At 35.6% G+C, this 19,213-nt stretch overlaps 3 protein-coding genes across 3 annotated transcripts; 2 read left to right on the forward strand and 1 right to left on the reverse strand.

The window, feature by feature from the left end:
* The first annotated feature begins 394 nt into the window (after window positions 1–394).
* On the forward strand, window positions 395–4,735 carry LOC106345680. Its single transcript, XM_013784881.3, has 2 exons — window positions 395–699; window positions 1,048–4,735. Exon 2 carries the CDS (start codon window positions 1,057–1,059, stop codon window positions 1,819–1,821), a length of 765 nt encoding a protein of 254 aa, XP_013640335.2. The 5' UTR covers window positions 395–699; window positions 1,048–1,056; the 3' UTR covers window positions 1,822–4,735.
* On the reverse strand, window positions 4,575–6,880 carry LOC106345575 (probable serine/threonine-protein kinase sky1). The gene is made up of 3 exons (XM_013784786.3): window positions 6,485–6,880; window positions 5,180–6,037; window positions 4,575–5,109 (listed from the first exon to the last, which is right to left on the reverse strand). The coding sequence occupies exons 1-3, from the start codon at window positions 6,665–6,667 to the stop codon at window positions 4,816–4,818; spliced, it is 1,335 nt and encodes a 444-aa protein (XP_013640240.2). The 5' UTR covers window positions 6,668–6,880; the 3' UTR covers window positions 4,575–4,815.
* A 4,398-nt stretch (window positions 6,881–11,278) lies between these two features.
* Window positions 11,279–12,230, forward strand: LOC106345732 (probable E3 ubiquitin-protein ligase ATL45). The gene has a single exon (XM_013784936.3). It carries the CDS (start codon window positions 11,341–11,343, stop codon window positions 12,052–12,054), a length of 714 nt encoding a protein of 237 aa, XP_013640390.2. The 5' UTR covers window positions 11,279–11,340; the 3' UTR covers window positions 12,055–12,230.
* Window positions 12,231–19,213: the final 6,983 nt, after the last annotated feature.

The following is a 19,213-nucleotide window of genomic DNA, read 5'->3' on the forward strand; positions in this document are numbered from 1 at the left end:
CACGTCAATGATATGATAGCAAAAACAAATAACAGTAACTTTGATCATATCAAGATTAATTTATATAGAAACTCCGTTCATGCAATTAGAGAACTCTTTCTATTTATTCAGAGAGGGATCCAATAATTTTTGTCCATTATCATGATTCTCTGCGTATATATCATTTATTTTTGTGTAGTTTAAACTTTCTGTGTTGTTTAGTTGAAATCTAGCTAGCTAGGTGACAAACTATAAACAATAAATTTCATAAATTGTTCGAATATTCTTTTTTGAGCTTCTTTAAAATAAAATCATAGGTTCACATTAATCTTGAAAATAAAATAAAATACTAAAAGAAACTCCGTGAATAAAAAAAAAAAAAAAAGACATGACGGCCGTTATTATGGTTAGACGGAGGAATGTCTCTCTGACCAGCTGGTGAGTTTTTCTGCGGTTCTTGTCTATGTCATGTAACTTATAAGAGAGACCACTGTTAAAAACAAAAATTAGAAGTGATAATTAAAAATAAATGAAAAAGAGACGAATGAGAGAGAGATTTTGTAGGGGTTTTACATATAAAATAGAATTTGGAATAATCCATATTCTCTCCTTCTTTCTCTCCCTCTGCAAACCCTAAAGTTTCCTTGTCCTTTACTCTCTCATCTGACGAAAGATAGCGTCAAAACTGTGGCAATTCAAAACCGGAAAGGAAAAACAGAAGTAATTGGCTTTCTTCATCTGTCACTCTGTTTTTTTCTTCTTTATATGTGTTTGGTTTGATGTATGATTCTTGTTGTTTCAATTCTGTGTAATTCCCTTTTATATTGATCACCTTATGAAAAGAGTAATTCAGATTGTTCATGTCAAGTTTTGCTCTTCTGTTTTTGTTGCTAATCAATATGAGATTTTTGAAATTGAGTTTATGGATGCCAAATGTGTGTGTTGATGATAGATTTGTGTTCTTCCTGCATAAAGTGTCCATCTCTAAGGAAATGGATTGTTTTGATTTTGGCTGATCTCATCCGTAATTCAGATTAGGGACACTAACTCGTGTTCTGGTTTTGATAGCTGGTTAAAATGGAAACCAATCAGCTCGATTCAGATTCGCATCTCCCTCCTCGAAAGCGACTACTTGCTGAATTCAAGAAACTTAACGGATCTTCTTCTTCTTCTTCTTCCACAACTTCAAACTCAAACGGATCTTCCTCCTCTGCTTCAACCGACGACGTCCACACCCACCTCGACGACTTATTAGCTTCCCGTTTCAACAATCAGTCACCGGAAGAGCTCGCGGAAGCAGCTAGATCCGCCGCCGGTTTAGCTGTTAAAGCCGCAAAGGCCGCGAGGGAAGTGGCGAACGAGAAGGCATTGATCTCCACAAAGGCAATCGCTGCAGCCAAGAGGGCATTGGAGTTGGTTGATTCTTTCCCCCAAGAAGCAATGGCTGGTTGCAAGGAGAGGCCGTCGTCACCTAAGAAGAACAAGCAGAGGAAACATGTCCCTCTTCACCACTTGTACTATTCAAAGGGAGAGTTTAGAGACGAAGAAGAGGATTTAGCGCTTAGGCTGCATCGAGCTGTAGACAATAGGAACCCTAATGGTCAAATTAACAAGAAGCAGAAGACGTTAGTTGTATATGGGAGTAGATTGACCGGTACTGTGAATGACGTTAATGGGGCTGTGGATTCAGACAGCTCGTTTGAGGGATTAGAATCAAACCGGGAGGCGTTCAAACCGGATGAAGTGGATTCAATACCGACACCGTGGAAGGAAGAAAACATTTCATTGGGGAGAAGAAGAGGAAGAGTGAAGCTAAAGAAACTTCCTTTGAGCATTTTGTAATTCTAGGGCTTGAGAAATCAGAACCTGCGTGGAATACACGGTGGATTGAAGTTGTGTCTGAAGAATGTGTAAAGCAGAACAGACAGCCGTACGGTCATAAGATGATCTGGTCAGCATTGCCATTTTCAGTTTAAAAAAAACACACACACATTGTTGTTTCTTTTTTTTTTGATGTGTTTTGAATTTATGTTTTTAGAGAATGTGATGTTTGGATTCTTAGATGGAGAAGAAATGTAATAACGTGATGCAGTTTTTGTTAAATGTTATTTTTACTTTTGATTTAATCTTTTTTCTTCTCTGCTTAATTAACAAATACTGTAGTTAATAAGAAGTGGGTCGCGTTGCACTTAAAAATTAATAAAGAGAAGTGGGCTAACTTTTGAAAATAGTGGGAAAGATTAAGAAAAATTTACATAGAAGAGGGTGGCACGTGAACCACGTGCTGATAAGGAACGTGTGACACAGATCAAACTCAGTCATGCAACGACACATGTGGTCTGAAAGTTAAAACCATCTGGCTATGTTTCTAAAGTATTTGTGTTTGGAAGTGGTAGAACGTGGATACTAAGTAATGAGTATTTGTTTTGTTCTAGAGTAAATTGTTTTTTGTGCACAAATTTCATTAATCAAAGTTTTAAGTGCTACAGTGATTACAACCAGAGTTATGCTCGACGGAACAATAAAACAGTAAAATAATAAAACATTGGATAAAAATATTACAATGAGTAAAATGTTATTACTTCAATACATAAGTTGATATTGACATGTCTGACAATAACATATACAGTATATACATGTATGAATGTGGATGGTTGATTCGAAGAAGTTTATATATGTTGTTCCTTTGTTAAACAATTTAGTCATTCACTCACTAAAAGATAATTCTTTATAAACAACAAATGAAATCAATGGTTAACCAATAAACATAGCTCCCCCACAAATTAAAGAACAATTAAGCAAAACAAAAAAAATATCGAAATGATTGAAAAAGCCGAATAATAAAAAAAGTGTGAAGGAACTGATTAGTAAATCAATTTGATTACCCTTGCTAGCAATTTCTTGTTTTCCTCGTTAGCTCTTCCATCATCAAAGGTTAGTGATTGTTGCAGTCTATGTTGGGATAAACATGAAGTTAGCTTGAGTTGCAAGCTATCCTAGTCACATTGAATTTTAGTTTGAATAAAGTGATTATGATATATATGTGATTGTGGTTATCCATATAGGATTAGGAATATATGGTTCCTATATAAGTAGATTCCGATTTGTGGTTATACTTAATGAGTTTTGTGATAGACATTGGTATTGTGTTTTTGAGAGCTTGAGTGATTGAATAAGAATACATCTTATTGATTCATGCGTTTCTATATTTGATATCAAGTCTTGTGAAACAATAGTCTGGACGTGGTCTTTCAATTCAATGCCAATCTCAACAGATTCATCTTCCAGCTGTGAAATGCTTATAGGTACATGTTCAATCAGCAAAAATCACAACAAAATTATTATCATCTATATCATGATTTTACAATTCAAAATATTTATTTGAACCTAAATATACTTATAGGTACATGGTTGACCATCATCTTCTTCATTTTAACACATTTTGTTATTTTATTTGTAATGTGTAATATGATACTAGATTACTACTTATAAGAGAGAATTGCAAACATTCATTAACCAATTTAAATAATTTGGAAACATCACAATATTGTGCAATTGAATTAGAAATTCAAAATCCATTTCAAAGCAATACACAAATAAATTTTATTTGTTAGTACATTTGTTGTTCACTAGCAAGTTGAAATAATGTTATAATATTTTATTTGTTAGTACATTTATATGCATCATTATAATTTCTAAAGATATCAACTGATGTCGTTAACAAATTCTATAATCAGGCACGCTAATTTTATACTGACTACAAGTAAATAAGCATATACACAATCCAAGTATTAATGAAATTTCATCAGGTAAAATTACAAAAAGTTAGATTCTCTTTTTTTAGAAGGAGTTAGTGGGAGATGAATTTAGGTAGAGTTGATTGATTTAAAGAATCAAGAGATTTGTTAAATTTATAGTGAATTTTAATGAATTTTTTATATTTAAAAAGTCTATGAAACTATTCTATTACAATGATTTTAAGAATCTTGAGGATATATGCAATATTTTGAAAGTTTTTGTTTCATGAATTAAAATGTTAAGAATTCAATATGTTAAGAATTCAAATCCCAATAATCCTGGATTTTGATAGAACTATAGAATCATTAAACTCCACACTTTTTTACTAACAATAGATTGTATATATTATTAAAGAATCATCAAACCAATAACACTTGATTTAATAAAAATATTAGAATCCATTAACCAATAACATAGCAAAGATGGTGTGTTTTTTACATATAGAGATAAAATGATGAGATTTTGATATCACTAAATGTCGCTTAGACATATATGAATCAAATCTCACATGCAAAATCTAGGACATTTAGTGATGATATCATAATCTTCATCATTTTATTAGGTGGAAGGATGAAGCATTTTAACCAAACCAGATGGATAGGATAAGCCCGAGGCTGCTGATTAATAGCCGAGAATCTTGTGATACCTCCAGATCAAGTCCCAATAGGCGAGCTCAGATCTGAGTTTTGATCTCTCTCATAAGAACATGTGTTGGTCAATACATTAATTGACAATGACATGGCTAACAATAATATACATCATGCACGTATGAATCTGGTGGTGCAAAGGAGTGTGTATATATAAATATGATTCTTTGTTAGTCAATTAATTCATTCACTACAAGGCAATTCTTTATAAGCAACAAATGAAATCGATGGTTAACCGATAATCATAGTTCCCCAAAAAGACAAAGAAAAAAACAATTAAACGAGACAAAAAAAAGCATAAAAATATCGAAGTTCAAAAAGAAGTACAAGAACAAAGGTGTGAAGGAAAAAAAAAGAGACAAAACAAAAAGACGAAGCTGAGAGTTTCTGTTCACCCTTTGATCTTCAAATTCCTCACTTGGGATTCTACATTATCTGCATCATTCTGTGTACTTACTACATTCATCCACGGATGTTCCAAGCACTGCTGAGCAGTTGGTCGTTTCTCCGGCGCAAACTCCAGAACCGGACTCAGAAACTCAGCAAACTCCTTTGCTTCTCCTTCCGGAAGCTTGTACTTATCCACCAGCAACCGATCCAGCGGCCAATACTTCAACCGCCGGATCCTCTTCAAGTCCCCATGTCTGTCAAAATAGTCTTTAGACCTCGCTCCACCAATAGCAATCTGCTCAAAATCAAACCACGTCAAGAACACAAGAACCGAGAAAAAAGAAACAAAAAAAAAAAACAATTACCTTTCTCGGCATTTTCCCTAAGAGCTCCATCATAAGAGCAAGATGATCCTCATCTTCTCCATAACCATTCCCTTCTTTAGGAGCAAACAGCATATCCCCCGTGACAAGCTCAAACGCCGTGCAACCAAAAGACCACATATCAACAGAGAACGAGTAACCAGACTTTAATATCACCTCAGGAGCTCTATACTGTCTCGTCTGTATCTCTTCAGCAAACTGTTTATCAGCCCAACAAGCGTTACCAAAGTCAACCACTTTGCATCTCATATCAATCCCATCGAGACTCCTCTCACTCTTGGACGATGCCTCTTCACCTAAGGCACCGCCCACCATAGAAACTCTCCTCTCTGAGATCTTAGCAACAGCTCTCTTCGCTCTCCTCTTCAACTTCTTCTCAATCAGATTCATCGTCGAACTACCACCGCCACCGTTTGCGTTCCCCTCAGGCTTCTCCAACAACGGAGTTAAACCGGATCGAACCGGATCTTTACCAGGGTCAATGGTGGAAACAAGAAGGATGTTCTCAGGTTTTAAATCGGAATGTATCATACCGAGCTCGCGGTGCAAGTAATCCAAACCGGTTAGTATACATCTGCAAATCTCTCTGACTCTGTCTAGCTTCAGACCTTTGTAACGGTTGTATCTGATCAAACGGAGAAGGCTGTCTCCTAGAAACTCGAGCACCATGCATAAGTGCTGCCCGTTGGGACCAGCGTGCTTGAAATGGTCGATGAGACGGACTACGCATTTGGTGTTTTGGAGGTCACCATCAGCAGCGGCTGAAAGGAACTCGATTTCGTGAAGTGCGGCTTGTGCGAATTGTTGTGCACTCTTCTGAATCTTCAAAGCAACATAGTTCTGCCAACAACAACACATACAAAGTAAAAAAAAAAACATTCTTACGTTGCTACATTATCTTCATATGTATAGCGTCAGTCCTAGGCAAAGCCGAATGAAACATTAGCCTATGGCTCCAATTAATAAATCGACTATAGTCTCCAAAATCTCAGGACCGGTCCTGCTTATGATCAACGATTTGATAACCATCTAGTACTCAATTCATTTTAGAGCAAACAAGTCTCCTAAACTAGAGAGTAGTACAGTGCTAAACTTAGGGATCGATCTGCAAATTCAAAATGAGAATCATCAAAACATGAAGCTAGGATCTTGCATCAAAAAATCTACAGATTGGAATTGTATAAAGGTGGAGCCTTTGGATATGAACAGTGTATGTGGAATGTAGTTCGATCTCGGATGAGATTAAAAGAGATTCAGAGAGAGAGAGAGAGAGAGGTGTGTGTGTACAGAGGAGAGAGTGTCGAAGGCAAGCCAGACGGTGGAGAATTGACCCCAGCCAAGCTTTCTCTGAGCGATGTAACGACCACCGGAGAAAGGATCGCCGATCCTGACGGCGTGATAACCACCTTTGCGGTAAGAATCGAAGCCTTCTTCTTCTCCTTCTGATCCAGACGAGGATGAACACGACATATCTCTCTGTCTCTCTAGATGTTGTCTGAAAATGAAAATTCCACAGCGACCGATCGTCAAAAAAAAAAAAAAACTGGATCTTTGGTAAAGAGCTTAAAGAGAGAAAAGACAAATGGCACTGAGATTGCGTGTGTCCCTCAGACCAAACCCACTCTCCTCTTTTTGCTCTTTTCTTTGCTTCTGATTTTCCCGATTTAAACTTTTTGCGTAATTCTCTGTTTTGCCCTTACACAGATGAGTTTATTTCTCCGGTTGGTCAGGTGTCGTCTTTTTAATTCTGAAAGGGCCATCTCATTGTGTCCTCCTTGACCGTAGACCGGTTTGGCTCCCAAATTATTAAGAACCGGTCCAAAGGCAATTTTGATCGAGCTAAAGGAACCAACTTTATATATTGCTTTGCTTTACTCTAACTATACAATCGTAATGACTAATGATGATTGCAAAGCTTTGAAACAAAAAAGAGATTAAGAGTACGTTCGTGTTAATATATTTATTAGAGAAAACAAAAAAAAAAGACAACTTGGAGACGGATCGATTCCACTCTCTCACCGCTCAAGCAAATGAAACAATAATTACTCCAAATCCTTAAACAATCTTGATTCCCATGGAATTAACACTGTGTAAAGAGTGGGCCTTTGTTTTTTACTTGGGCCTTAACTTGAGCTCTCTAGTGTCTTTGCTAAAACTTCGGTAATCAAGACCAAAGAGGCCCAATAAAATTAATCCATAAATCGGGAAAACAAGATCAAGGACATGATGTTTTGATGATTCGATCATGTATTTATGACGTGGTGTCCATATTTATTTTGACATTAATGCTTCATTACCTAAAAGTCAACACAAGTTTGCCTACTGAGAAAACGACATGAATCCCTTATATATTAAAATAGAAGCATTGTAATAAATACATTCACATTATAATAGACACGTGGCAGCTTCACAATGATTTGATAATAAATATGCTAACGCGTTCACACTATAATCATAAATATGTTCACACTATAATTATATTAATGATTTTTTTTAATATAAAACTCACATACATAGTTCCAATAAAACTCTAGATTTTTCGGTTCGAATAAAAATAGATAACGAATCAAAAGCTAAACTATATATATATTATTTTTATTGTTTACGGATAAAATTGAGCAAAATATTCATAAATTTTGATTCGATTTGTTATCCGTTTTGATTTGAACCAAAAAATCTTGATATTTGAAACTCTACGAAACAAATCAAATACTAAAATACAATATCCAAAAAAGAAACAAATCACTAATACCAATATTTTTATGAACATATATCTAATTTGATATGTTATATGCATATATATATATATATGAAAAGAATTATATATATATGTTATATATATTATACTTTATATCAGTTTTACAATATAAATTTATTATATTAGGTACTAGAATTAAAAGGTTATATAATGTTTTATTTTTGTAATAAAATGTTATTATTAAATTATTTTTAAAATTTTATTTTATTTACAATCAAATCGAATATTCTTTAAAATTCTAAAACATTTCGGATATCCGAGTCACCGAATATCTAGGTGGGTAAAAATTGAATCGACAAAAATGCTTCCAAATATCCAGATACTTGATATGTGTCCACCCCTATTTACGAATGTAATTTTATTTTCTTTTGATGAAAAAATGACCAATGTCAAGGTCTTTTTTATTTTAAATAAATTTTAATTTTATCTTTCATGTATTATTCTAAACAAAAATATCATTTAATATTAATTAACAATATCTTTATATATTTTTCAATTAATTTTATATACTTTTTACATAAATATACATGTGCACCTTGATGTGAGCATCTTATAACTAATTATTCACCACAGCTGAAGTATCTAATTTTTTTGAAAGTTGAAATATTTTTTCTTAATGTTTCTTTCACTATTGACCAAATTGTAGTTAAATGATTTGTCTTAATAATTTTTTTTTCTTTTTCTTAAACTATTATCTGTTTAAAAACTATAATATGAAACTATTGGTTCGACATGACAACTATCTAAACTTCATAATATAAAAATAAACATATAATATTAATTTTAGGTTTTTATCCGAAAAAACCTAAAAATCAAATGTTTTAACCGAATAAACTAAAATGAATATTAATTTAAAATAATAGTTATATTTTAGAAGATTAAAAACAAAAAAAACGTAAAACCTAACTAATATCCAGATTAAACAGATTTATTGCCTTTTTATTAAAAATAACGAAACTAATAATCACATCCCGCGCAAGGCGCGGGTTATTACCTAGTCTTGCGTTAATGAACATGCAATACTATACGCAACATGCGTGAGGCACGACTTTGACTCGTTGCTTTGCATTATTAAACTCTTCAGGTCTCAAGCTGTTTTTTTTTTTTTGACAAAACCAGGTCTCAAGTTGTTTTCATGGGTGTCAATATTTTTGTCATACAAATACTCTAGTGTATAGCAATATATGACAAAAGGATAACGGATACACAGCATTTTTATCTTTGTATAGAAAACAAGCAACATGCAATGATGCAAATATAAACCTCTAAGTAGGAGTTATCCAAACCTATGAATTATCAGTGATGTTTTGCCATTCAAGTTGTGTCCCCTTACATGTTATAATTAATGCTTCCAGACTCCATTATTGTTGTGTGTTCTTTTGGTTTCGGTGCGCCAATGTCTTATTCTTTCAATGTGATTCCATAAAAGACGTAAAGACTCGCATCACACGTAAAGATTATTCCATTCCGAGTGTACTTTCAATTTCAGCTTGCTAAGTTCCATCCATCCTCCTTTATATAGCTCAAGACCTGATGAATCTTAAGATATTTCAGCTTACAAGCTTTTGATTTTACTTCTTAGTCTAAAGTTGTTTTATCGAAGTAGAAACCATTTTTTTTTAGATAGCTGGTTGAATTTGACAAAAAATGTTGTTTAATTTAACGTTAAATTTGATTATATTTTTACTAGTATTGCTAAAACCTTCTTCTACACACGTGGACGGTGTTACCAGTCGTTAATTTTATAATATAAAATATTACTCCTACTAACTTGACACGTAGATCCATTACAAAGATTCTGAAACTTGATAGTTATCATTATCAAAGATCCCACCTACATCTAGACAAAATCCAAGATATATATTACAAATCTAAGCTAAAACTCTTAACGGAAAAAAATTCTTTTAGAAAGCAACTGACTTACCTAAACCAAAATAGCTATATCCAAGAGTTGAGCGACTAAAGGAACTAGATAAACAATATGCTAAACCTCCTAATTACCACAGTATAAATGTATTATATTGCAGATGAGAATTTGAAGAAAATTAGGTAACTAAACATTTTGACCAAAAAAAAACATTACCAGTAGTACTGAGAGTTTTTGTTGAAATAAATTTCCCCCTGAGTAACTAAACATTTTGAAAGTTAGCAGCGCATGCTTGATGTGCTTTGTATCAGAACCGGCTCTGAGTATAATACTGGAGATGAAAATTTGAAGAAAATTAGGTAATGCTGAAAGAACTTCGAAATTCAATTCATTGAATCCAACTTTTGAACCAGCTGTCAACAATTCCCTATTGTCCCAAACCACAATCATTTGCCTTTTTGTTTCGAAGGGATTCTTCTCGATGCTAATTAAAGTTAATTGAAATAGAGAAAAGGCGAAGAGAATAAATAAATAAAGATAAGAGTCTAGTCGAAGTAGGTTTAGGTGATAAAGTAATTTCTAAGTTATACTACAGTTATACCTTTTGATAAGGGCTTATTTGCCAAATAATAAAAAAAAAAAGAGTAATTAAATTTTTAGTGAGAAGTTAGATTTTTAATGGTTACAGGGTGCAATTTCCCTTTTGATAATGAGTTCGTCAAACTAAACCTATAAAGAGTGCCCACATTAACCCATCTTTTCTCTATTTGGTTTCTTAATAACATACGGCAATTTGATTATTTATTTCTTATTATAGTCAAGGGAATGATTTGGTATACGATTTGGAGACTTCCAAATCTATTTACATCTAAATGGGTTTTAAGAGATAATAATAATTAATTTGAAGATCTTTATATCAGATATTTTAAATATAGTATACTAGAAATGTCTGAAGGAGTTTATGATATTTTGGCGTTCTGTAATTTTTAGTTTTTAAAATCACAGTAAAATAACAAAAAAAAAATCAGTTTTTATATGATATTTTGGCGTTTTGTAATTTTCAGTTTTTTATAAATGAGGTACTTTCTGATAACTATTAATTAGTTATTTTATTTAATGATTTTGATAAATTCCCATTTAGTAAAATAACAAAAAAAAAATTAAAAATCCAAATAACCAATAGTACTATATAGTAGGAGTTTGAGCTTTTAATTTTATATCACTATTCTTTTTTTTTTTTGCAATATCCGTTATTTAGTAAAAGAAAATTCAACGAATAATTTAAATCACCAAAGCCAGATAAAACAACTCAATCTTTTACTCTTTTTTTTTGAAACACTCTCAATCTTTTACTCTAATTAAAGATGTAAGTATGTTTAGCTTTATGTATACTTCAGTCTCGCTTTAAATATTTTAGTAAAGTTGTAGAACTACGTTTTTCTATTCATACAAACTTTTCTACCGATATGACATGATTTAATAATTATTTTTAATTTACTTATCTGCAATTGCGCATGTATGTATATAAGTACAGATGTCTATGTGCTTGTTTCTATTACCAATTGGATCAGATTCTTCTTCCTCTCTGAACAACAACAACAACACAAACTTTTCTCCTTCCTTTCTTCTTTTATCTTTACCAAAAACAACATGACTCGCTCCTCTAGATTCCTCGGATCCGCGGCGGCGCCACCACCGCCGGAAGAAATCCTCGCCGCGGAAACCGACATGATTGTGATCCTCTCAGCTCTTCTCTGCGCTCTCATATGCGTAGCCGGCTTAGCCGCCGTAGCTCGCTGCGCCTGTCTCCGTCGTCTTGTCGGCGTTAATTCCTCCGCCGTAGGAGAATCTCCGCCGCCGAACAAAGGCCTCAAGAAAAAAGCTCTCCAGTCCCTCCCTAAATCCACCTTCACCGCAGCAGACTCTCCGAGCTCCTCCGCCGGAGATGGAGACTCGTCCACCGAGTGCGCCATCTGCTTGACGGAGTTTACGGACGGAGAAGAGATCAGGATACTACCGCTATGTAACCACGCCTTCCACTTGGCGTGCATAGACAAATGGTTGACGTCTCGGTCGTCGTGTCCTTCTTGCCGTCGGATTTTGGCTCCGGTGAAGTGTGATCGGTGTGGACACCACGCTTCCACGGCGGAGAATCAGATCAAAGATCAGCCTCCTCCTCATCAACATCCTTCGCAGTTCACTTCCGCCATTGTTCCTGCTTTTCTTCCTTAAAACTTTTTTTTACTTTATTTTATAATTTCGCGGTAATTAATGGCATAATTAACTAGGAATTAGGAATCTTTTAGTTCTTGGAGCTCTATCCTGTCTGTAAGACTGTAACGCTGTCCTGTCCTGAATCTGAATCAGTGAAATGTAGTTTCTCAGTTCGAGATGTTAACTTTTTCACAGAACTCACAGTTCACAGAAAAGGTAACATTTAAAAACTAATTTAATTGATTGGACAATATGGGGCACTGAGAAGAGAGTCGGTCATGTGAAGTTGTGAACCCTCTTTGTGAGCAAAAACCCAATAAGGATTAAGGAATGAAGACTATACTTAAAAAGAAAATATTTGCAACTCGAAAGTATTTGCATTTCCTTAATTTCTTTATAATGTTATGCAAACTATCTAGTGAGTTCGTTTATCGTTTTTTCCGACAGACAACATTAACTAAATTATTTGTTAAAATGTATAACAGCACAAGTAAATAATACTCCAACGATTAATAAACGACGTTTAAAAGATTTTTTTTGTTTCAACGTAGATGAATTTTTAATTTTTAATATAAAATTTATTAATTTTTATATTACTTAACCATCTGTATTTTTTATTTTATTTTATTATTAGTTGAATTGTATAATATAGATAATTAATGACATATTTTCAAAAAAAATTCTTATTTTATATAAACGTTAGTGAAAAACGAATGAAGTAATAAATTAGCAGGATGATAATTGGCAAAAACTGGGAAATTATAAGTCTAGTTTTTTTTTCCAACTTGGATTATAAGTCTAGTTTAGTGTTGTAGGTTTAAAAAAAAGGTTTGGCTAAAATCTAGTTCGTAGGCAATGTAGTGATTGCATGATAAATAAATATATTAGGATAATAGACGTGTCAGTGTATTCACAAGTCTTCCCCATTTTCAGTCATTAGTCAAAGAAAGCATGTATAGCCTTATCTCCTTCACCCGTAAGTAAGGATGACTCCCTCTCATTCAATTCAAATGAGCAGAGGAATTTAGAAGTTCAGTGACCAAAAATATCCAAAGTTACAGACTTACGGTATTTGAACGACAAATTAAAAACACAGACCAGTTTAGGTTTTAGTTGTGAAATATAAGTTCGACATATACTAGTTCATCGTACTTCTTTTTTACTTGAGGGTTCAGTTATGTACACTCAGTTCCTGCTAGCTAATACTCCTGTCATTTGTTTTTTTATTGGGAATAAAAACTAAAGTGATGAAAAGGAAAGGTGGAAAAGAGGAATATTTTGAAGTGAAACGATAAACGTAACACTCAACTTATAAACACTAGAAACGCATGACAAGCCCAAATATTATCCACCTTTCAGTTTCACTCAATGGAATCTTATGCCTTATCTCTTTTTTTTTTTTCTCGAAATGTTTATTATACTAACACCCAAGAGGCAAAAAAAGTGAAGATAAAATTCGGCAAAAACTTTTTGATCATTTAACTTTGCTTTTTAATTTTGTTGTGTTCTTCAAATAGCTCAAGGCTATCCAACTTTTTCTCTCTTTTTGTTCGTATTTTCTTGTCTAAGACCGAACGTATTCTTATTCTTTGATAAACATCCTCAATTACAAATGAGAACACTGAAAAAGTAGATAAAACAATTTTTTTTCTTTGATTTTTTTTAGCTTCAAATACAGTCCTCGCACTTGAGTTATACTATTTTGTTGACAAATGAGAACACTGAAACTTTGCTTTCACGAATATTTTCTTTTTAGATGGAGATGATTTCCCGAATATATAAATCCAATCAGCTAATAAACCAAGAAGAATCAAAGAAAGTTTAGAGAGGTTGGTCCGAGGTTTAAAGAATCATTATATTTTTTCTTATGAAGTATATATAAATAATAGATGTAACATATCATTATAGATACTTTCCTCCTAACTTGCTTTTGCCCTCATAGTAAAAAAGTGATATATTTCAAAGATTCACTTCTTCATCTCTCAAGTGACTTAATCTTCCCTAACCTTTTTACCTACTTCTTTTCACTGTTCACATGATATATGTCCCTTTTAATTCACTGTTCATCTTCACCTTTTATCAGCCTCATCATGGCAATCCTATACCCTTATATAGTTATATACATAGATTCAAATCCATTGTGCTAAGAATAAATTTTGATATTTAGGGAAAAACGGAAGACCGAAAGAGTGGGAAGTGAATAAAAATGACTTTCCAGAAGTAGTCATCTTTAAATCATAGAGAGAGAAGATAACTATGTTGAGGTATGATTGTTAATATGCAACTTTTTACGGGTATGTTCGAATCTATGAAGATACATTTTAAGGTCTTAAGTGGGTTAGGGTATATCGTGTGTGGTACTTTTCTTTTGTCATAGAATCTCTTAATCATTTGTACTCGAAGCAACCCCCAATTTCATCCGGATCAGGGGTTTATTAGATGTGATGAAGGTGATGAATCGAGAGAGAAGATAGTTTGTTATGAAAGTGTAAAAATGTATTATTCAGCTCTAACTATCACTGTACACTTACAATCATATATATATACAGCTGGTTAAGCAAAAGGAAACTTAAACCAACTTAAACCAGATTCTAATAACCGGTTATAACTTTAATATCCCCCCCTCAAGATGGAGCAAACAAGTGGTGAAGACCCATCTTGAGAATGAGCTGATGAAACAGAGCAGGTTGAACAGCTTTCGTAAAGACATCAGCAAGTTGATGAGCAGATTTGACGTGCATAGTCTTCAGAAAACCACTCTGCAAACGTTCCCGAACAACATGGCAATCAATTTCGATGTGTTTGGTCCGCTCATGATAGACAGGATTTGACGCAATGTGCAAAGCCGACTGGTTATCACAGTATAATGTAGCAGGACCAGTCAAAGGACAATGCAGATCGCGAAGCAAAGCTGCAATCCAGATGAGTTCACAAGTAGTGTCTGCCATTGAGCGGTATTCTGCTTCGGAGCTACTTCGAGAAACCGTTGCTTGCTTCTTGGCGCGCCAGGAGATGAGTGAATCTCCTAAGAAGACACAGTACCCTGTAGTTGAACGGCGAGAGTCAGGGCATGAAGCCCAATCTGCATCACAAAAAGCAGTCAAGCTCACTGTGGAAGAAGCAGAATAAAACAATCCCTGTGCAGGATCATTCTTGAGATAACGAAGAACACGCTGAGCTGCTTTGAGATGATCAACGCGAGGAGTAGACATAAACTGACTGAGTTTATGAACCGCATAGGTAATATCCGGTCGCGTGTGAGTCAAGTAAAGTAGTTTGCCAACCAACTTCCGGTAAACTGAAGGATCAGGAAGAAGATCACCAGAAGAATCAGATAACTTGGAGTTAGGTTCCATGGGAACCGAGACTGGCTTGCAGCCCAAGTAGCCAGCATCCTGAAGAAGTTCCAGAGTATACTTCCGTTGGTTGATCGAAATTCCAGTGGCATTCCTCGCAATTTCAAAACCAAGAAAGTATTTCGCATCTCCAAGATCTCTGAGTTTGAACGCCTGTTTTAGAGAATCTTTGAAGTTCTCAACAGCCGCATCATCATTCCCCACAATGAGGATGTCGTCTACATAAACTAGAGCAGCAACAAACGTCGAAGCAGAATGCTTAACGAAGAGTGAATGATCAGAAGATGCCTGAACAAAACCCGTTGAAGAGATGACTGTGGAAAGCTTGTGATTCCACTGTCGCGAGGCTTGTTTGAGTCCATAAAGAGATTTGTGAAGACGACATACAGAATTAGGAGGATAGCTGCGACCAGTCAATTCAGTATATCCTTGAGGAATCGTCATATAAATCTCCTCATCCAAGTCACCATTCAGAAATGCGTTACTGATATCAAGCTGCTTGATGGACCAATGCTTTGCAGCAGCAAGACTGAGTAACAAACGCAGAGTGCCCAGCTTAGCCACAGGGGAAAAAGTATCAAGATAGTCCAATCCCTCAAGCTGAGTATAACCCTTGGCAACTAGGCGAGATTTAGGACGCTCAACTGTACCATCAGGGTTGAATTTGTAGGTATTTACCCACTTACAACCAACCGGATGCTTCCCTGGAGGCAATTGACAAATAGACCAAGTACCAGTATCCTCTAAAGATGTCATCTCAGATTTCATAGCACCCTTGAACTCATCGAGAAGAATAGCTTCTTGAAAGGTCTTAGGGGCAGTAACAGTGGTAATGGATAGAAGAAAGTTACGGTAAGAATCATCAAGTTTATCATAAGATAAAAAAGCAGAGATAGGATATGAAGTGGTATGATTAGAGTTTCTAGAAAAAGGTGGGGTTTTATTGAGAAGATAGCAATGATACTCATCTAGATAAGCAGGAGCCTTAGTTTGTCTTTTATTCCGTGTGTTAACAATGGGAACAGGTGGAGAAGAATGAACACTTGGTGAAGAAGGAATGGAATCAGAAGGAAAAACAGAGTCAAAAGAGTGTTCAGGAAACGTTGTGTTATCACCAAGGTCAAAGAAAGCCGGAAAGGGTGAGTCAGGAACGGGTAAAGGAAGAACATGTTGACCAAAGATGTCATTATCGTGAGAAGGCAGATGTTCAGAAAAAGGAAAACTATTTTCATGAAACACAACGTTACGAGAAATAAGGATCTTGTTAGTATGGAGATCGAGTACCTTGTAACCTTTATAACCGTGTGGATATCCAAGAAAAACACAAGGAGTAGCACGAGGAGAAAACTTATGACGATCCTTAATCAAAGTGGACGTGTAACAGAGACAACCAAAGACTCGCAAATGACTATATGAAGGGGATTTGGACATGAGAAGTTCAAAAGGGGATTTGTTTTTCAAAAGAGGAGTGGGAGTTCTATTTATCAGATAGACAGCTGTTTGGATACAATCACCCCAATAGTCAAGAGGAATGTTAGATTGGAATAGTAGGGAACGTGCGACATTGAGAATGTGTTGATGTTTTCTCTCCACAACAGAGTTCTGTTGTGGAGTGTATGCACAAGAGAAGTAATGTGTAATGCCTTTAGCTTTAAGAAGAGATGTAAAAGAGAGTTCAGGAGCATTATCTGATCGAATGGATTTCACAGAAATTTTAAACTGAGTCTCTATGAATGTTAAGAACTCGGGAAAAACATTTATCACAGAACTTTTGTCTTTTAAAAGATAAACCCAAGTGACTCTGGTATGATCATCAACAATGGTCAAGAAATATTTATATCCATCAACTGTAGGTACATGAAAAGGACCCCAAATATCTAAATGTAAAAGATCAAAAGCCGAAGTAGACATATTGTTCAAAGATGTAAAAGACAGACGCTTTTGTTTAGCTAGAGGACACACTTTGCACAGATGATCATGACCAATATTATCTTTAGAGATATCTAGACACTTAGAAAGAATATGAATTTTATTTTGAGAGGGATGTCCCAATCTCTGATGCCAAATTTCAGAAGAAACGTGAGCAATATGCTGAGTCTGGGCGACAGGTGAATTAGCAGGAGCATGAGAATCCAAGAGATATAGATTTTGAAAAATGCTACCCTTCCCAATCATGCAATCCGGAGTATGCTCCTGAATAAATGCAAGTGGGTTATATGATAAAATGTAACAAGAAGTAGAAGAAAATAGGACCGAAATAGTTGTGTTGTATGTGAGAGCACTAATGCTTAAAAGATTGAATTTGAAATTCGGAACAAACAACACAGAATGCAGAGTTAGTGTTGTAGAAATGATGATAGTGCCAGAAAGGGTTACGGGAATGCGTGTTCCATCAGGGAGAGTAACCGTTGTATCAGTAATAGGACGTGTGTCAGAAAACAAGGTTAAGTCAGAGCACACGTGACAACTAGCTCCTGTATCTATCACCCAAGTATCATGCGTAAAAGTAAGGCTGTTTATGATTCCCGCAGAAGCAATAAAGTTGGAGGATTTTAGGTAGATGGAAGAGTAGATGTAATGGGAACAAGGTGAGGTTGGGGTTTTAGAGTTGAAGAAGAGCCATCAGCGAGTGTAAGAGTGCTGCCTGAAATCTGAGAATGAGTATGCTCTCCACCCTGTGTATTGGCGTTGAGAACACTAAGAAGATGCTGAACTTGTTCTGATGTAACTGTCCCCAAGTGAGTACCCTGTTGATCATGCATGGAGATACTTCCAAAATCCTGAGTGATCAAGTTTGCTACATTCGTAGACTTGCCCACAGACTGTGAGTTTCCATTAGGACGTTGCTGGTGAGGTTGCTGACCTTTATAACCCGATGCATTAGTCTTATAGCCTTGAGGGTAGCCATGAAGTTTATAACATCTGTTGACCGTGTGACCAGCAAGACCGCAATGGGAGCAGATAGGACGAGGTCTGTGCTTGTTATAACCTCCAGCATAAGCAGCAACCAGTGAATCAGGAGAGGCTTCAACGTGAGAAGCTTGGAATGTGACACTGCTCGTTGTCTTCATAGACCGTTGCCGTTCCTCCTGAGATACAATGTTAAAAACTCTGGAGAGAAGTGGCTTTGGTTCCATCATCAAGATCTGTCCTCGAGTGGCGGTGAAAGTATCATTGAGGCCCATAAGAAACTTGAGAACACGATCCTGTTCTTCCTTTGTTGCTAGTTGTTTGTGACTTGCGCAATTCATCTGACCACAACAACATGTATACGGATCCTCATGATTCTTGAGTTCTTCCCAGAGCTGTTTGAGTCTAGTGTAGTACTCACTTACACTCTGAGAACCCTGTGTCTCAGCGTAGATCTGTTGTTTTATCTCAGCAGTACGAGGCCCATCGCTCTGCTTGAACTGGTCATGAATATCTTGCCACATCTGGCGAGCCGTTTCAAGATACATGATGCTCTTCGCAATAGGCTTATCTACCGCATTCACGATCCAAGTACACACTATGTTGTTGCATCGTGACCAAGAACCAAAATCAGGATGCGTAGAATCAAGATCAGGATACGTTCCATTAACGAAAACATCTTTGTTTCGAGCACCAAGAGCTAATAACATTGAGCGACGCCAGCTATTGAAGTTACCAAGACCAGTGAGTTTCTCGGAAACAAGTGAGATACCGGCATGATCAGCGTTATGAATGAAGAGAGGATTCGAATTCGGATCGGAGAGAGATGGCATCGATCGAGAGTGATCGGATAAAGGTGGAGTCGGAGCTGGATCTGGTGACGGCATCGTTGAATCAAGAATCAGAACTGT

The sequence above is a fragment of the Brassica napus genome, chromosome A1 (genome assembly GCF_020379485.1).
Source record: "Brassica napus cultivar Da-Ae chromosome A1, Da-Ae, whole genome shotgun sequence".
NCBI lineage: Eukaryota > Viridiplantae > Streptophyta > Magnoliopsida > Brassicales > Brassicaceae > Brassica > Brassica napus.